Genomic DNA, 20097 nt, shown 5'->3' on the forward strand with positions numbered 1-20097 from the left:
CACTGGTCTGCACAGTTTCTCTCCACACATCTGCCACACGTGATGCTGATACTGTGAACAATGATTTAGATATTAATACATGCATGTTATAAATAGAAGTTCAGAAGTTATATACATGACCGCCATTTTGGAACACAAAGACAGCGCGCTAAATCATTAAATAGCACCAAAACTGAATAATAAATAATCATTCCAGCCATTGCAAAGTTACCTCTTAAAGCTATAGTAAATGCATGAAATGCATTTACAAGGCAAGCAGATAAAGAAGTGGCAGAAATAAAACATTCGTCAACCACAGTTCTGCACAACAGTTCCTTTACTCAAACTACCTGGGAGAACGACGTCATACACTTCTGATAATCACATGACCACAAATAAAATCAAAGTACTCGCAAGACCAGTAAGTATAATCAAAGTACTCACGAGACCAATTGATATATATACCCAGAGATAAAAACATCGGAAAGCAGCAATGAGAGAGACATAACCAACATGTCATATGATCTGGAAAATATGACCCGGCTACACACTCCCGCTCCATAGAAAATGACGTCTCGTCATTTAACAATAAACCTCAAAAAATTTAGCGACAATAAACTTAAAGTTTACCATCAACACTAACTAAAGAATTATCTAAACATTCAAATACATTTATAACTGCATCAGGTACATCTGCTGTCTCTGAAAATAACTAATATGATAACTTAAAACTACATATACACATATTGCCGGAAACTGCCTCTTGCTCTCCCCTTTCCAGAAATTGTGTCCCTACAATTTCAAACAACATGTTATATTCTATGAGATATACAAAGTAATGACAATCTAAAACAATCTTGCATACATAACTAATATCTATCTCCAGTATGAATTCTCATCTGTTTCACTATCACTAAGTAACAGTGTTCATATGTATCTCCTGTATGAATTCACATATGTTTCATTGTATCAATAGCATTCTAAGTGTATTTTGTTTCATTAAGAGTGAAACACACTGTTTCATTTTGAGTGAAACATACCGTCAATTTTTCAAAGTCTACGGAATAAAATTTTTAAATGTGTATCTTCACTGGACATTATCATATGTACAGTCACATATCCTTTAAAAACAATTGTCTGTTTCTTCAATTCATTACCTTTACTTTCAACTTTCAATTTCTATTGAACACTATAAACACATCCTCATACTTTATAATGTTCATTAATTAATCCAATTGTCAATATCTTTTAAAAACAGAATAAAATATCATTTCATTATTGCATCTATCAATTTGCATGAAATGTCAGCATTCACTTTCTCTAGAATTCCTGAATTTACAAGTCTGTCTAGAGCTTGTAGTCTATCTACTGGTCTCTCAGAAATCTGGTTGAGATAATAATCCTTTTGCCAAGCTGGACTAGTCTTTTCCCTTGCTGATCTCCTTGGTACTGTTTCTGGATTATCTTTCTTCTTTTTGTTTGTATGTTTGTCAAATTTAGGTTTTTCTTGTTCTTTGTGTGTCTCTGTTGTGTCATCATCAGTTTCTGTTGTTTTACTGTTATCACCACTATCTTCTATTGTAGATATCTCTTTTTCTGTTGTTTCATCTTCTGGTTGTGTATGACTGTCTGTAAGACTGTCTTCACCATCACCAGTATCTTTTACTGCACCTTCTGCTGAGTGATCAGCTTCTACTGATACTTCTGAAACATCTTCGTCTTTCTGTACTGTAGCTGGAGTCCGAGCGTCCCCGGGAATACTTGTAGTTACTACAAATTCATCTCCAGACTCATCACTATCTATTTCTACCTCTGTGACGTCACATTTCTTCTTATTCCACATATCATCCAATTCTATCTGTTCTTTAGCAGCTGCTGTATCTTTATCAGGCCTTACCAATTTTCTTGGTTTAGGTATGGGTTTCCCTTCATCTTTCATTACAGAAGTTATCTTTTCCTTATCAGTTTCATTTTGGATGAATCCCAGAGGAAAAAGATGGTTTCTGTGTAGGGTTCTTGTTTCTCCATTTGGTGATTTAATGATGAACACAGGTATATCCTTGTTTGGTTGATCTATCACTTCACATGCATCTTTCTCGAATTTATCAGAAATTTTATGTTTTCCATCAAATGCTAGAATTTTAACCAATACTGTATCTCCTATCTCAATTCTCACTGCCTTTGCCTTCCTGTCATAACCTGTTTTCTGCTTCACTTTAGCCTTTTCAATATTTTTCTTCACTATTTCCTGTGTAACTTTTATCCTTTTCTTGAGGTTTTCTATATACTCTATATGTGATGATGGATTTCCTTCATTGTCTTGGTGTTTCTCAAAGAGGGTGTCTACTGGTAAAACTGGTTTACGACCAAACATCAATTCAAATGGAGAATATTTTGTGACTTCGTGTTTTGTAGAATTATACGCATGTACAAGTGTAGGGAGATAATTCTTCCAATCAGTTTTCTTTTCTGGTTCTAAAGTACCAAGCATGTCTAGTAATGTGCGGTTATAGCGTTCAGGAGTTCCATTTCCCATGGCGTGGTATGGTGTAGTGTGCGACTTGTCTATACTGAATAATTTGCAGAGTTCTTTTATTGTTTCGGATTCAAAATTCCTGCCTTGATCTGAATGTAAGCGTGTAGGTATACCATAATTCACGAATAGATGTTCATATAATGCTTCTGCAGTTGTTTTCGCAGTCTGGTTTTTCGTTGGAATGGCCAAAGCGTATTTCGTAAAATGATCTGTTATTACAAGAATATTTCCGATTCCGCCTTTGCAGGGATCTACTGTAAGAAAGTCTATACACACTAATTCAAGAGGGTAAGTAGTCACCACATTTACTAGAGGAGCACGTATGTTCGTTGAAGTCTTCCTTCTGAGACAACGGTCACATTTCGTTATCCATTGTTCAATGTCTGCCGTCATACCTGGCCAGAAAAATCTCTCACGTACTAAAGACATAGTTCTGTCTCTGCCAGGATGGCCCACATCATTATGAAGACCTGTAAGGACTGTTTTCTTATACACACTTGGTAAAACTAACTGTTGTAATCTGTTTTCCCCATCCATAATTTCTCTGTATAATATCCCTCTTATCATCTTTAAGTTGTTAAAGTTCTTTTTCATAGTATAATCTTCTCTAGTGAAATAATGTTTCTTGTCTGGTAGGTGTTTATCAATTGTTGCTCTAACCCACTTTCCAATTATGTAATCTTCACGTTGGTTTCTTCTGATTTCTCTGCTTTCGATTTGAGCAAACGGCTGTCCAGGTGTATCACTTATGTCTATGATGTTAATAGAAGCAGCAGGAAGTATTTCAATAAAAGCTGGTATTTGACTGGATGAACAAATGGTTTTGACTGTACTGTCTTCTATCTTGATGAAATCCGTATTCGATTCTGTAAGTTGATCATAAGGGTATCGAGACATACCATCAGCGTCTGCGTTTCTCAAACCTGCTCTATAGATAATGTCAAAATTATATTCTCCGAGTGCTGAAGCCCAGCGTTGTCCTGTGGCATCTAATCTGGCTGATGTTAATACATGTGTCAAAGGATTATTGTCTGTATACACTGTGAATTTATTTGCTATCAAGTAATCTGAAAATTTTTCTGTAATTGCCCATTTTAAAGCAAGGAATTCAAGCTTAAATGCAGAATAGTTCTTTTCCGATCTTGATAAACTGCGACTTGCATAAGCGACTACTTTCTTCTGACCATTTTGTGTCTGGTAAGTCACTTCTCCCTTTCCTGTTTCGCCATAAAACAATGATATCCTGGGGAACTTGCTACCGGTTACTTCCTTAATAGTAGTCTCCATCTTAACCTCGGCTGCTGTAGCACCATGCTTTGAAAAATCTGGTTCTTCTCCACCAAAATGTTTCATGTAAGAAACTAAATCGTCCATATTCTCTACTTTAGGGGGGTCTTTCAAACCGTGCATTAATTCTAAAAGTTTCAAGTCCTCTTCTGTTACTTTTGAGATATCCATGTTTCTATATGTCACAAAATTATTTCACTGTAGTCACTTTCAGTTACCGGTATTAAATATAATTCTTCTCTGAGTACAACAAATATGCTTCCAATGTCTCTAAAAGTCTCTATTTGTGTATACAATGTGCACGCAAGCTTCACAATTTCTATTTTTCAATTATGTCACCCATAAATTACTCTGGTATGTACTATCAACACTGTTATTCAATTCCCGTTTGCTCCTTCTATGAACAATTTCAAACTATCTCAAGTCGTTTATTCTCGTATTCAGTTTAGTAGCTATTCATTTCTACTGAAAACTTTCAATAGTATACTACTACGTGTAGACTCAAACTCCTTCACTCTTAATTCAGTATTGCACTATATTCAGTACTAAATTACTACACAACGGCGCTAACTTTATGTACACTTGCCGCGATTATTTATCCTTTCAACTTATATATGATTTCACGGTACTCTTTTCAATCCTTGTATTATTCAATCAAACTTGATCAAACAAATCAATTCAATCTTTCAAACTATTTTCAAATATATTTATTCAATTTCAAAACTGAAATTTTTCAACTATTTCAGCCTATTTCAAATCAATAACTCTCCTCAAGTTCAATTATGATATCCTATTCAACGAAGTAACTCAAAATTGTCTGTTACTCACTTAAGTATTTACTTCAATATATTTGTATTACTTCAATACAATATGGATATTTTCTCTCAACTTTATTTTATTTTCAATTTCACTTTCAAATTCCCAATGTTCCGTAATGAACCATACTTCAACTCAGTTACTCTTTAGTAATGCTACCTTTAACTACAATCAGTGTATATGCTTCAATATTTTCTCTCTTAACTTATAAACCTTTGCTTCACCTAATTAATCTAAGTGTTTGTAGAGCTCTGTTATTATTTCCAAAATTAATTCAAAATTAATTTTAGAATGTTTAAGTAAGGTAATGATGAATGAAATAATTCTATTTCAAACACCCCTATATTGTTTATAACTTAATACCACCTTTATATGACACAGCTGCTTTAATACAACACCCTTATATTGTTTACAGCTTAATAAAACTGTTATATGACACAGCTGCTTTAATACAACACTATTCTATTTATTACAACTTTTATGTGAAACAGCCGCTTTAATACACCACTGTTTAATCAATATATGAAACAGCTTCTTTAATAATTAATTTATACACTACTGATTCTATCTATTAAGTAATTCTGTATATTGTTTATATTTTTTTTTTTTCACACAATAAATAACATAGCTTCTTTTAATGTATCTCCTATGAAAAAAATATCAAGCTAGTTATAACCTGTCAACAAATTAATGTGTAATATTCAATCAATACACAACACAATATACCTATATCAATGAAAGACAACTCTACACTGTCTAATATTTCTATAAATAAAGATTAGCTAAATATAAATATAGCCAAGGTCAATATAATCCAATGGAAAACAACCAGAAATAGAACACAAGTCCAAAAATAGAACACCAAAGGATTCCAAAGCCAGATCAACCAATCAAATAAGAGAATCCCCACACACCTTCAGCTTGGAGAAATACCTGTACTTTTAACTCTCAAGTAGGTCACCAATGTTTATAAACAATGACAGATGGCTGGAATATGTTTTACAGCTAAAAAAATGTTCAAAAATTGAATAAATCAGTTTTTTCAATGTATTCAAATTACTAAAGAGTGTTCCAATATAGCAGTCACACTGTAAAGTAGTTAAATTTAGAATTAAAAGTGAAAAAAAAGAAGATATAGATTCATGCAGTTATTTGTTAGAACCTTCACCAAATTAAAGTGCAGTGAAATTTTTCTTACATTCAATACCGTACTATCATTCCTGAAAAAAATTTTGCAAATCACTCCGTATTAAAGGTTCTTTTAACAGATTCTTTACAATATGTAAAATATATCCTGAAAATATCAGAATGACCTGTAATTCTATAAATATTTTTACACAAATATACCTGAAATAACGACAATACTGTTTAAAATCAATGATAAAACACCAAAAACATCAAAGAGTTCATCACACTGAAGTCACTGTTCTTCACCGGTGAACATCACACTAAAGTGTCTTGAAATGTTGATCTCGCAGTTCCGGAATACGACTTCTCGAAATGCCGCTCTTTTCTGTTCCAGAATATCTCGTCACTAACAACTCACTCGAAATGCTGGTCGGTCTTCTCCCTGTTCTAATAATTCGTGTCCTCACGAATATTTATACGTAAAATGTGGACGTCACTATTGTAAACTTTCTGGATAAACACTTTAAGTTTAAGTTGGAAACCACAACTACTGTAATTATTTGACTGTTATGTCAAAATTTAGATGAGTGTTCATTTAATGACACTGACTGAAGTTAAATGACACAGACTGTTTTGTTCTAAAGCACTGTATATGATGAATTCTGTGACACTTTACTTAAACGGGGTCTCACAAAAATTGAGTAAAATGAGTTCGTCCTACTTATCTTGTACCGATATCACTTGGGGGCTCCATTGTTGTACTTCTGTCCCTTTGTCATTATCAAACACTCACAAAGTATACAAGTATAACAACACTTCATCTATCAGTTCATATGGTATATATTTCTTCAGATGTCTGTTAAGGTGATGTATACATTCCAGGCACTGAAATAACAAACAATTGCAACCATATTTAAATATAAACAAGTAAACAGTTAAGTAACTGTACATGTGCATAATACATAGGTAATGTTCTCAGTTAAACATTCTGTACTGATAAATATCTCATTTATATAAAATCACAGTTTATGCACAATAGTGGTCTAATGCCTTAACTATGCATGTCATAAAATAATGCATACAATACATGTATAATGTTCACAAGATAATAAAAAGGCTAACTTACAGATCTAGGGGATCTTAACCCTTTATACACACAGTGACACTGGTCTGCACAGTTTCTCTCCACACATCTGCCACACGTGATGCTGATACTGTGAACAATGATTTAGATATTAATACATGCATGTTATAAATAGAAGTTCAGAAGTTATATACATGACCGCCATTTTGGAACACAAAGACAGCGCGCTAAATCATTAAATAGCACCAAAACTGAATAATAAATAATCATTCCAGCCATTGCAAAGTTACCTCTTAAAGCTATAGTAAATGCATGAAATGCATTTACAAGGCAAGCAGATAAAGAAGTGGCAGAAATAAAACATTCGTCAACCACAGTTCTGCACAACAGTTCCTTTACTCAAACTACCTGGGAGAACGACGTCATACACTTCTGATAATCACATGACCACAAATAAAATCAAAGTACTCGCAAGACCAGTAAGTATAATCAAAGTACTCACGAGACCAATTGATATATATACCCAGAGATAAAAACATCGGAAAGCAGCAATGAGAGAGACATAACCAACATGTCATATGATCTGGAAAATATGACCCGGCTACATAAATATTGATAAAAAGTGCCTGATCACATTTATCTGTCTTTCCAGACTTTGTCTTCATAAGCTTCATATAACGTAAATTCCGTATTTATGTTAATCTAGGAATCTGTCACTCCTTATAGTTAGAATACTTTGATTGTTATGTGGTAGGGTGATGATATGTATTTTCTGGCAAAAAATATTTTTATTTGATATATATTTTACATATTGACCTAGAACCTTCAAACTTCATAGGGTTGTAGGGCTGCTGGAGTAGACGACCCCTATTGTTTTTGGGGTCGCTCCGTCAAAGGTCAAGGTCACAGGGGCCTGAACATTGAAAACCATTTCCGATCAATAACTAGAGAACCACTTGACCAAGAATGTTGAAACTTCATAGGATGATTGGTCATGAAGAGTAGATGACCCCTATTGATTTTGGGGTCACTCCGTCAAAGGTCAAGGTCACAGGGGCCTGAACATTGAAAACCATTTCCGATCAATAACTAGAGAACCACTTAACCCAGAATGTTGAAACTTCATAGGATGATTGATCATGAAGAGTAGATGACCCCTATTGATTTTGGGGTCACTCCGTCAAAGGTCAAGGTCACAGAGCCTGAACATGGAAAACCATTTCCGATCAATAACTAGAGAACCACTTGACCAAGAATGTTGAAACTTCATAGGATGATTGGTCATAAATAGTAATTGACCCCTATTGATTTTGGGGTCACTCCATCAAAGGTCAAGGTCACAGGGGCCTGAACATGGAAAACCATTTCCGATCAATAACTAGAGAACCACTTGACCCAGAATGTTGAAACTTCATAGGATGATTGTACATGCAAAGTAGATGACCCCTATCGATTTTGGGGTCACTCCATTAAAGGTCAAGGTCACAGGGCAAACATTAAAAACCATTTCCGGTCAATAACTTGAGAACCACTTGACCCCGAATGTTGAAACTAAATAGGATGATTGGTCATGCAGAGTAGATGACCCCTAATGATTTTTGGGTCACTCTGTGAAAGGTCAAGGTCACAGGGGCCCGAACATTGAAAACCATTTCCGGTCAGTAACTTGAGAACCACTTGACCCAGAATGATGAAACTTCATAGAATGATTGGTCATGCAGAGTAGATGACCCCTGACGATTTTAGGGTCACTCTGTTAAAGGTCAAGGCCACAGGGGCCTGAACATGGAAAACCATTTCCAATCAATAACTTGAGAACCTCTCGACCCAGAATGTTAAAACTTCATAGGATGATTGTTCATGCAGAGTAAATGACCTCTATTGTTTTTGGGGCCACTCCATTAAAGGTCAAGGTCACAGGGGCCTGAACATTGATAACCAGTTCTGATCAATAACTTGAGAACCACTTGACCCAGAATGTTGAAACTTCATAGGATGATTGAACATGCAGAGTAGATGACCCCTATTGATTTTGGGGTCAGTCTGTTAAAGGTCAAGGTCACACTGGCCTGTTCATGTAAAATCATTTTTTGGAAATAACTTGAGAACCACTTGACCTACAATGTTGAAACTTAATAGGATGATTGGACATGCAGAGTAGATGACCCCTATTTATTTTGAGGTCACTTGATCAAAGGTCAAGGTCACAGGAGCCTGAACAGTGACTTGAGAACCACTAGGCCAAGAGTGTTGAATTTAGCGGGATGACTGGACATGCCAAGTAGATGATCCCTATTGCAGCCAACCATCAGTGTCTCTTTGATTTTGCTCCTGACCCCTATTGACTTCTTGCCTATAGGACTTTGCATTGGGGGAGACATGCGCTTTTTTACAAAAGCATTTTCTAGTTTTGTAATATTTTTGAATTAAAAGGACAAAGTATCAGTTTAATTTGCTATATCTTTATTTCATATTTTCTTATTTCTATACTTAAAAACAATGCATGTAAAATCGTAAAAATAGCCTGTTTCAAGGAGATTGCATAAACTCAAAACAATAACGGTTTATTTTTCGCTTTATATAGTTCGAAATATAAATGCTATCTGTTATCATAAACCTTTGCATTAGTTTTGTCAATAAGGACGTCTCTTTTCTAGAAATTTATCGTTTGTTTCTGCATCTTTCTTAAATTATTTAAACGACGGACAGTTAACATAATCAGTGCTCCTGGATATTATACGAGTATTTACCTGAACGTAGCAAGTAACACATAACACGAATCGGAGGCAGGGAACGAACTGTCATGTATCAAATCGTTTTGGAAAACGTACACATCGCCCTTGGATCAGACTCAAAAGCCCGACATCTGTAGATCTGTTCTCTCCCTATCTAGTTTCTAGTTAACGATTGTGCTAGGAGAGTTATTAAGCAAAATGTTGAAAGCTGATCTAAGCATTCTGCAGAAAGTAACATATTCTCCACTGAAATATTCTGCCACTCATACACCTGCCCGAATAATATCCATTATGAAACTGGCTAATGTGTTTAGAACATGCATTAAAATTATATCAAGGGGTTAATCAGTAGTATTGTCGGGGTCCAGGGTCGATGATCTTGAGACCATAAAATGTGCTGTTTGAATCCTAGTTACTAAGAAGCAAATAATTTCATTAGTCAAAATCAATTGAAACAGAAAACAAAAGTGTAAAGTGTACATAATAAATGTGTGATACGTTGATCCTGACTAAAGAAATTATTTTGAATGGAATACGCTTACTGTAATAAGCTTAGCTTCTAAAATTAAATGGAGTTATTTGAAATGTGAGCTTGAAGTTTAACTGGAACGAAATTTGGCACCAGGGGTTGCTGTGTAACATGTACAGTTGTACATAAAAGAACAGGTGTCCTTTAGAGAACACAGTCAAGTAAGATATGTCGAACATGGCTGGTGAGGGGTAAGGTGGGTGCGGTTACAACTTCACATGTTGATGGTTTGAACATGTTTAAAAAAAGGAATGGCATATATATAACTGGATGCTATCACCTATTTTAATAACCCCGAAGACACAGGTGAAGTTTCAACTCAGTATCTCCTTAGGTTTGTTTCGGAGATGAAAACTTGAACGCAAAACTTCAACTAGGAAAAAGGGAACAAAATTGGGCCAAAATACGTTAGAATAATGGGAGTTGACCAGAGATTTGTAATTGACATATATTTAGGAAGATGACACCTAAAATACATGTAAGAGAAATGAGACTAAATCCAATGAGGTTTGTTACGGGCGTAGAACAGACTGTTCACAGGGAGGAAGACGTTACTTTCCGCTGCCAAATAGGTCATACTCGTTTTACTCATTCTCATCTATTTTTTTGAAGAAGATAAACATGAATGTACAATCAAACTGATGTGATATCTATGTTTTCTTAACTTACAGTTTCAGTACAGGAGTTTTTATTCCAACTTACGCTACTGGCTATTCTTCTTGACAAAGCAGCCAAGGTCAAATATCTTACCAAACCTGGAAGGTAAATTATTTAATTTTATACTTTATTTAAAATTAAAACGTTTATTTAAATACTTTAAGTTACATATAAGAAATATAATACACTGTAGAATACACTCTTTTATAATTTGCAAATATAACTAGAACCCTAATACCATAAACAGAGAAAATTAGTTAATGTGATCATACTGACAGTCACAATTGTTTGCATAGTGCCAACCTCCCGGACGGATATTTTATCAAAAAGAATTAATAACCGTTTCGGAATTGTCTGAATGTTGGTAACTACCGTTCTGAAAGAAAATTAAACTTTGTTCGTCTCTTAATGTTCTACACATAGTATATTTTTTAAACGTTTCGGCAGAAATTTATAGAAATGTACTAATTTTAAAACACCTTACTGTAAATGAAGAATACTTTTGGACAATTAAAATAGCTCAGTATTTAAGAAATGATTACTTTCTTCTAAAATGCAGTATCTTTCCTTAACTGTCCATTAAAACTTGTATCAAATTCCTCCGTAATGTAAAGATATGAATTTATGACAAAATGCTATAAATTAGGCATAGTTGAAAGGGCTATTGTTAGCTGTACTTTATTGAAAGTGTGGTTATTTTGGTTTAGACACATTATGCACTGGTCCAGTGGTCTATCCTTATTCCGGCCGTATCTCTGATATTGATGACAAAGTTTTGGAAGTAACTACCGTAAAAAAGTCAAGTCTTAAGAAGACGGTTGTTTGTGCTTAAGCCATCGGTTCCTATCGTATGTCAATAACTTGTCATGTCTGAACTAGACCGGGCTTTTTACTTTGACAAGTATTTGTCTGCAGCAGTAAGGAAGAGTTAAACATACAGGACATATTCTAAAATAGCCGAATGTATATATAAATATTTTCAACACTTCCGCAGGTATTAAATACAACTTTAAAGAATTTTAATTATCTTCATTCTTTCTTTTTTGTTTGTCTATTGATTAAGATTTTTACAAGACTGTAAACGAATGTTTTCCCAAAAAGCAATGCATGACCCAGAAAACGTAGCTGTTAATAGCGTTATGTTTCCTAGCAAAAACTACTGCTACACAATACGGTACTCATTTTCTCTCGTGAAAAAGGTGTACTTTTCACAATTTTCAAACAAAATATTGTTTTCAAATTTTGTAATAATTGTTCCAAAATGATACAAAAATTAGAATCGGGCATGACTAGAGGTAGGAAAAGGGTTAATTGCAAACATGACGTAAAATAATCGAAAGCTGAAAAAACACTTAAATTAGCAACAAAATGGCCGAAGGAAAAACAACAAATAACTCTAACAGAGTTTAATGGGCAAATGAGTAAATAACTTGTTTTATGGGAAAAATGCTGATGATATCATATCATGAAGCAGTCAAATGATTAATATTTTACTGTATAAAACATGAAGTATATTTAGTTTATCAAGACAAAATTATATGGTGCCTTCACCATATGTATACATGTACTTTTTCAAAAAGTGAGAAAAAGAAAGACAGTCTATGCATTTCTAGTTCTATTATCAACAATATCCAATAACTACATACTCAAATGTCTATTTTTTTCTTTATATAGGAACAGAGGTATTTGTCTCAAAGTCTTTCTTCTGAGCAACGAGGGAGCACACGCGTATAATGGGAACGGAGCATTCTTCGGAAAACCCAGACGTCAAAAATACATTCCGCTAATGGAACATGGCGAGCCAGAACCAGGTTTTGAAGTAAACAGGTGATTCTGTTTTAATATCTCTTTTTAACTGCAGTTTTAAATACATGTTTTTTTTCTCATCTATTTTCAGAGTTCTCAGTTTAAAATTGCTCAAAGAATTTGAAACGCTTTTGAAATATACATGAAATATTTTAAATTTACGATTTAAGCTTGCCTTGATAACATAATCATGAGAGATTCTTCTGAACATAAGTGTAAAGCTCTTTCCAAGTGCTAATAAAATGCTAATGCATATTGTTTTTGTTGCAGGAATATACAATCGCGTGCACTTGTTCTGTATAAATATATGTATTGGTTGGAAAAACTGTTTTTAATCTTACACCTTACAAACTTAATGTAGTGAGATAAAATTTCTTTCGTATAGAGGTCACCCGCCGACAGCTATAAACGCATTCCATAACATTTCAGCATCTATCTGCAACAACTGAAACAGGTGTTTCTATAAGAAATTACATTTTTTTACTTAATGATTTTAATGCATAGAGGATATTTTTTAAGTTTTTGTTTTGCGTGAACATGTTGTTTTTTTTTCATACAGGAGGTGAAAATAAGAACCATATTTATGCAAAAAATGAATTTTCTGTTTATTATATACGCAAATGATTGAAAACGTTGTTTGTTTACATTTAGAGCGAGCGGCAACAACGACAATTCATTCTCCGCATAGCCGAAGTTTAGTCTTATTTTAGAAATAAACGAAAAATGTTACCTTTGCAGTATCTGCGAAGCTATTAAATATGAATTTGTAGTCGTACGTGTTGTGTACAACTCGCAGTTCCCGTAATTTTGACATATTGTTACGGTTTTATTTTCTGGCGTTTCAAACTGTCTCCAGAGTAATGTCCCTTTGTGAAAAGTTAAATGCAGTGCACTCGTACATATAGATGTTTTTACACATGTTATTTGTTGCTATCAGCGGATGTTTTGATTTTAACGCTCATGCGCTCTTCCCGTGTGGTAAAAAGAACTCTCAACCATTAGAAAACCTACATAAAATTATCATTATATTACGAATTGTATTGCCATTATAAAGATAATTTCAGTCAAGTAATTTATCGTCCAGTATACTTTGATTAAAAACATGTATGTTAATTAAACATATCTTACCTGAAAAGCCTGCTTTATTCTTATTTTCGTCAGAAAAAAAGAACAAGCATTTCCAGTCTGTTCCACACATCATACAAATAAAAAACTTGTTCCTTACATTTAAAAATTTCATATTTTTTTTTCATAATATCTATTTTTCCAACAACTTCAAACAGTTGTAAATGTTATATATATATTTTTCTCCGCCTTGAATGACATCTATACATACTTTGGGGTCGCGGCTCCACGACACTGAAGTTGCTGTTTTAAGTGATATACCGGGAAATCATTGCGTAACTATTATGCAAATGACATGATAAAACATAGGTCACCTGGGTAATCAAGACCGTAACTTAATTTCGAGAGTGTCCCCTAATTAGAGCGGATCATAGAAGTTACTTAAGCAAATAGAGTGGTTTTGAGATGTGATATAAATTAATGCCTTCGTTCATCAATGCCATTAAAAGAATGCACTCGGATTAATATATCACGTGGCGGAGCTATTTTGTGAATCAAAATATAAACATTTCACGTGATGTCTAGTATTTTAAAATCTATAAGAATATACTTTGGAACTTAAATGATCATTTCCTTTTAAAACGATGAGAGTGTAGTTACAAAAAAAATCTAAATTCGTAAGATATGAATCAAATCAAGGACTATAACTACACACTGAAGGAAAATACCTGATATAAATCTCTACATTTTATTTCTTATGTTACATGCTGGATCATTTTACTATCGAAAATGTATCGCGCACAGAAGTCATTATCCGTGATTTAGAATAATTATGATAAACTTGAATTCTGCAGAGAATAGAACAGATGAAAAATGTAAGTGTAGAACACCCCTCCCCGCCAACCGCCCCCTCTCTATTAAATCTGTGATTGAATTTTGTGAAAATGACATTGTTTTGCCAAAAAATCGCGATGCAGTGCAACCGAGTAAACATTAACTAGCACGTAAGTGCATGTACCTTACCTGTATTTGTAGAAATGACAGACAAAAAGATATCCTTCGTGAAGCGGTATGACTGAAAATTAGCAACATTTTTATCAACAGATGGAAATATGTTGTAATTGCCCTGTACTTGCTTAAATTTTGCCCTCGAAACCTTCCGTATGCTAAACCCCATCCAGAAAAAAAATATATGGCGATCACTTTGCTAGAAAAATATTTTTGGGCGAAAAACCGAATGGGATACATAAGTTGTGCATGGGCTACATATGTGGTGCATTAGATTTTTTAGAACTCCACAGATCTTGAGCTTAAATGGTACCTGGATAAAGAAACGAATTGGAAATACGTGCCAAGTATATGTCACATTATTCCAAAAATTATATACATGTACATTTTGTATATTAAAGAGATAAGATATTAGACACGAGCACAGCTTTAAGCTTATTTTCACTTAGCAGTCAACGCATCTGTCCTAAATCCTAAGGCGTTTATGTGTTGCTTATGTGTGTTGACCTGTGAATGTCGGAAATATGCATGTATAGCATATTAGCTGCCGATACCGTCTGCGTAATTGTCCTTTTCGTGTTTGATTTACTCGTTCATGTGCGCTTCTGGGCCCTTAATTTGATTAAGTTTCCTACCAGACGCAGCTATGTTCTGATTATATGACCGAGTACCTTGCAGTATATCCTCCCTCCTATATTTCCACAAACTATGATAGGCCTAGAATGTGGAGTTGCGGTATACATGTAACAACGTAGTTTTACACAAGTAAGTGCCAGGTCCACAATATCGTATCTAAATGTAGTGGAGAGGCTGGGCCAGTAGTTCTGTATCGGGCAAACCAAAATAACTCCAGAAACATCCTGACCGTAAAGTATTTATTACATTTATCACATTTTATTTCTGAGTCCGTTGCCCGAGACACAGATATTTTGCTCTATAACTCAGTTCACGGACAGACACATTTTTTCCACAGTTAACGATGCAAAATACCGCCGAAGATATATATAGAGGTGCACATGAACGGGTAAAGCAAACATGAAAAGAACACTAGATTCAAGAACATATAATTACGCAGACCGTATCGGCAACTAATGTACTATAAACCAAACTGTACATGCATATTTCCGACATTCACAGGTCAACACACATAAGCAACACATAAACGCCTTCGGATTTAGGAGAGATGCGTTGACTCCTAAATGGAAATGTTCTACCACATCTAATATAAGTTTAAAGCTGTGCTCGTTTCTTATAAGTTATCCCTTTTATACATATGTATATAATTTTTGGAATGATGTGACATATACTTGGCACGTATTTCCTGTTCGTTTCTTTATCCAGGTACCATTTAAGCTCAAGATCTGTGGAGTTCTAAAAGATCTAATGCACCACATATGTAGCCCATGCACAACATATGTATCCCATTCAGTGTTTCGACCAAAAATATTTTTCTAGCAATGTGATCTCCAAATATTTTTTCTTCTGGATGGGGTTTAGCATACGGAAGATTGCGAGGGCAAAATTAAGCAGGCGCATGGCAATTAAACAACATATTTCCACCTGTTGATAAAAATGTTGCAATTTTTTCAGTTATACCGCTTCACGGAGGATATTTTTTTCTCCGTCATTTCTACAAATACAGGTAAGGTAAATGCACTTACATGCTAGGTAATGTATACTCGGTTGCACTACATCGCGATTGTTTGGCAAAACAATGTCATTTTCACAATATTCAATCACAAATAAAAATCTCACGTATTTTTCTGTGAAATGTTTACCACATATGTACTACCGGAAGCACAACATATGAATTTAAGCGGTGCCCATTTAGAAATACATAGGTTGGATCCCCTCCCGTGAATAGGCGTGTTGAGATCATTGTAAATTCTATATTTTGACTTGAAATAGTTTGCTTCACTTTCTATATACATTGTTCCACTTAAAATGATACAAAGTCACTGCCCTAGAACACTAAAATAGTTCCGGAAAACCAGTAAAAATATAGAAAATATGTTCACTGAAGTGAAAAATAAGTACTATACTGACGTGTGCCAGACGCTTGTGGAAAACGCGCATTATTCATATCCATGTGACTGTAATAAACACAGTTGTGATAATAGTACTAATCCTACTAACCATTGCTCTATTTAGACAGATAGATTAAAAGTCAATTAGAAGAAAATGATTACGTAATTATTTATTTCAGAGCAATAAATTGATAAATAGATATAAGGTGTAAGTGTGTGAGAGATCTATGCTTAACAAAATATTGTTTATACTTACGTCAATCCAGCAAATACATTGTAAACCTTTACGATTTTTCAGAATTGTCGTATACAAACCAACCTACATTTACTGTAACACGTAAGTATTGTTTGTTCACTTTAACTAAAAATAGAACTATTTTTAAGAAACACATTTTTATCTTAATTAATAATGCTTTTCTTGATTAACGTAATTGTCCAAAATGGCATAAGTCTGTCAGGTTGGCGTCAGAAAAGAAAGTCAGTTTGACTCGAGTGGGTTGTCTAAATGGATTTCTTTTGTGCAAAAATATATGAGAAACATATTGTGATTACTATTTTATCAAAATCTGAAAATGACGACTTTTATTACAGTGACCATGTATTCTACATTACATTGTCAAAAATGGGTTTTGAAAGGTTTCACAAGTTTTTTGAAATTTTTACTATAATTAATCCCCCACCACGAGTGATGGAGGTTATATGAATGGCCCCCGTCCGTCCGCCCTTCCGTCTTCCGCCCGTCAGTAACATTTCGTGTCCGCTCTGTATCGCTAAACCCCTTGAAGGACTTTCATGAAACTTGATTCCAATGATCACCGCATCAAGACGATGCACAGATCTTAAGAGTCAGCCATGTCGGCTCAATGTCAAGGTCACAACTCAAGGTAAAAGTTTTGAGCCTTCCATTTCTTATCTGCTCTGTATCTCGTAAACCCCTGGAAGGAATTTTATGAAGCTTGGGTCAAATGGTCTACTCATCAAGACAATGTGCGAAACTTATACTTCAGCAATGTCAGCTCAGGTCAAGGTAACAACTCGAGGTCAAATGTTTGAACCTTCAATTTTTTGTCCGCTCTGTATCTCCTAAATCCCTTGAAGGATTTTCATCAAACGTGGGTAAAATGATCACCTCATCAAGCCAATGTGCAGAACTCATGAGTCGGCTCATGTCAAGGTCGCAACTCAAGGTAAAATGTTTTAGCCTTCCATTTCGTGTCCGCTCTGTATCTCTTAAACCCCTTGAAGGATAATCATGAAACTTTGGTCAGCTGATCACCACATCTAGACAATGTGCAGAGCTAATGAGTCAGCCATGTCGGCTCTAGATCAAGGTCACAAATCAAAGTTTTGAGCCTTCCAATTTGTGTCTGCTCTGTATCTCCTAGACCCCTTGAACGATTTTCCTGAAGGTGAAGTCAAATGAACATCTCATCACGACATTGTGCAGAACTCATACGTTAGCTATGCCGGCTCAAGGTCAGTGTAACAACTCGAGGTCAAAGTTTTGAGCCTTCAATATTGTGTCCGCTCTGTATCTCCTTAAGCCCTTGAAAGATTTTAATGAAACTTGGGTCAAATGGTTCACTCATCAAGACAATGTGCAGAACAGAACTTATGAGTCAGCCATGGGAACTCAAGGTCAAGGTCAAAACTCAAGGTCAAAGGTCTGAGCCATTCATTTCATGTCTGCTCCATATCTCCTAAACCCTTTGAAAGATTTTGATATGACTGTCACAAACTGACATACGGGCCTCATTGTATCTGTAGTGTAAATGCAGGTATTGCATCATCTTTTTGTAAATGTTTGAGTTATTGAGGTAAATGTCTGATTTTATGCATAAAATGCCTCTTATGTTTTTCTGTATTTCATAACTTAAATTTCCATGTAAATTTTATTAAATTCGGTTCAGTAATAAGAAAGTTGGTATTTTATAAACTTCATTAATTCATGTTTTTATCCCCAAAAACCACTATAACGGGCCTTAAATTGTTCTATTCAATCCGCGCCGAAGTAGTCAAATTTCCCGGCTATATCGTGATTCCCGTGGAAATACAAATAGTCAGAGTTCACGCATAAGCCATGAATCCCATGAAATTTAGTATTTGGCGGGACATTACCCTACAAATAGACTGGGCTAGATATGCCTAGCGCACACCACATTTCGACATTAGACGAATCTATGTCAAATTGATTTTTCTTGGTAGAAATTTATGCTCGATCGAGGTAAGAAGTTTATTTGTTAGATTTTTGTATAATTTTTGAATTACGATTTTTATTTAGTAAATTTTTGGTCATTCTACAGAATTTTGTAATAGATTTACTTTTCGGCATGTGATTTTTGGCTAGTTTCGCTATGTCAGGATTATTTTTAAATTTTACAGACTTTTGTAAATTATTTCGAAAGAGGAGTCTAAAATGTTTCGTTTTTATAAGCTGTAAGATTTGTACTGAAATTTGTGTAATATGATTATTGTAAAGTACTCTTTTTCAAAAACATATGTCAAACCTTTCGTTAATTATGGAACGCCGATATTATATTGCATTGTAATGATAAATCTATATGGCAAGTCTAGTACCATGTATGTAATATGTTATTGTAGTTTGAAAATATTGTGTGCCAGTCTATAGCACCTCTAAACAGTGTCCGTTTTGTTGTATGGCATTAGATATTATATTGATACCAACTATGGTATAACGTTTGATTTGCATTGAATTCTGTTAATTTGTAGTTCTAAAATGTAGCTGCAGTTTACCATTTCCGTATCTATAATTTTTCATCATAAACTTTTCATATCTTTTCCATACTTTAATCTTAGACTTTTAAATACTGTACTTTGGGATATTTTCGTCATGGTTAATTTTTCGCCTATTTTCCACCCATATGAAGTGGCGAAAATATAACGTTCCAAAATATACCTTTATTATGTCCAAAATTTGACACCATGTAAACGTTAACACTACAATACCTGTCTATCTACATTGATGTAACATTGACGATCGATTGCAAATACCTGACATCGGGTATGAAAGGATAATTGCTTTAGTATTATCTGTATTGTTAAAAACACGTAAAACCCGAGATTTTCTCACTTTAACCAATTTTTATTAAATCTATTGAATACGTGTAGTTGTTCTCAAATATTTTCAACCGAAAGAAAAAGGATCGAACTAACGACCCCGCGATCCGTACATCTGAGCTCTCCCAATTGTGCTAAGCGGGCTGGAATTTGAATTCAGTTGCCCTAAGGCCTGGCTAATTCCAATAACCTTATAGCAAACGTGTTATCAAAACACTTAAACACCTACCGTACACGAATTTGATATTATTTTATCATAACCTATAGTTATAACACACTAAATAGTTGTTGTTCTTTATTTTATATAGAATGGACCTATTTCCAATGACCGCAGCACACATCAGGACCCATTTTCAATTTTA

At 34.5% G+C, this 20097-nt stretch overlaps 1 protein-coding gene across 4 annotated transcripts in view; it reads left to right on the plus strand.

The window, feature by feature from the left end:
• The window catches only part of LOC123551960 (uncharacterized), a 67517-nt gene extending 47718 nt beyond the window's left edge, over positions 1–19799 (plus strand). For 2 of the 4 annotated variants that reach the window (XM_053541511.1, XM_053541512.1), the window contains exons 9-11: positions 10766–10856; positions 12426–12578; positions 16956–19793. In XM_053541511.1, the coding sequence (XP_053397486.1) occupies positions 10766–10856; positions 12426–12578; positions 16956–16998 (287 nt within the window). In that variant the 3' untranslated portion in view covers positions 16999–19793. Of the gene's footprint in view, positions 1–10765; positions 10857–12425; positions 12579–16955 lie in introns of all 4 variants that reach the window. The other 2 variants (XM_053541513.1, XM_053541510.1) reach the window with 2 other exon arrangements.
• Positions 19800–20097: the final 298 nt, after the last annotated feature.

This window comes from Mercenaria mercenaria, chromosome 4 (genome assembly GCF_021730395.1).
Source record: "Mercenaria mercenaria strain notata chromosome 4, MADL_Memer_1, whole genome shotgun sequence".
Classification (NCBI taxonomy): domain Eukaryota; kingdom Metazoa; phylum Mollusca; class Bivalvia; order Venerida; family Veneridae; genus Mercenaria; species Mercenaria mercenaria.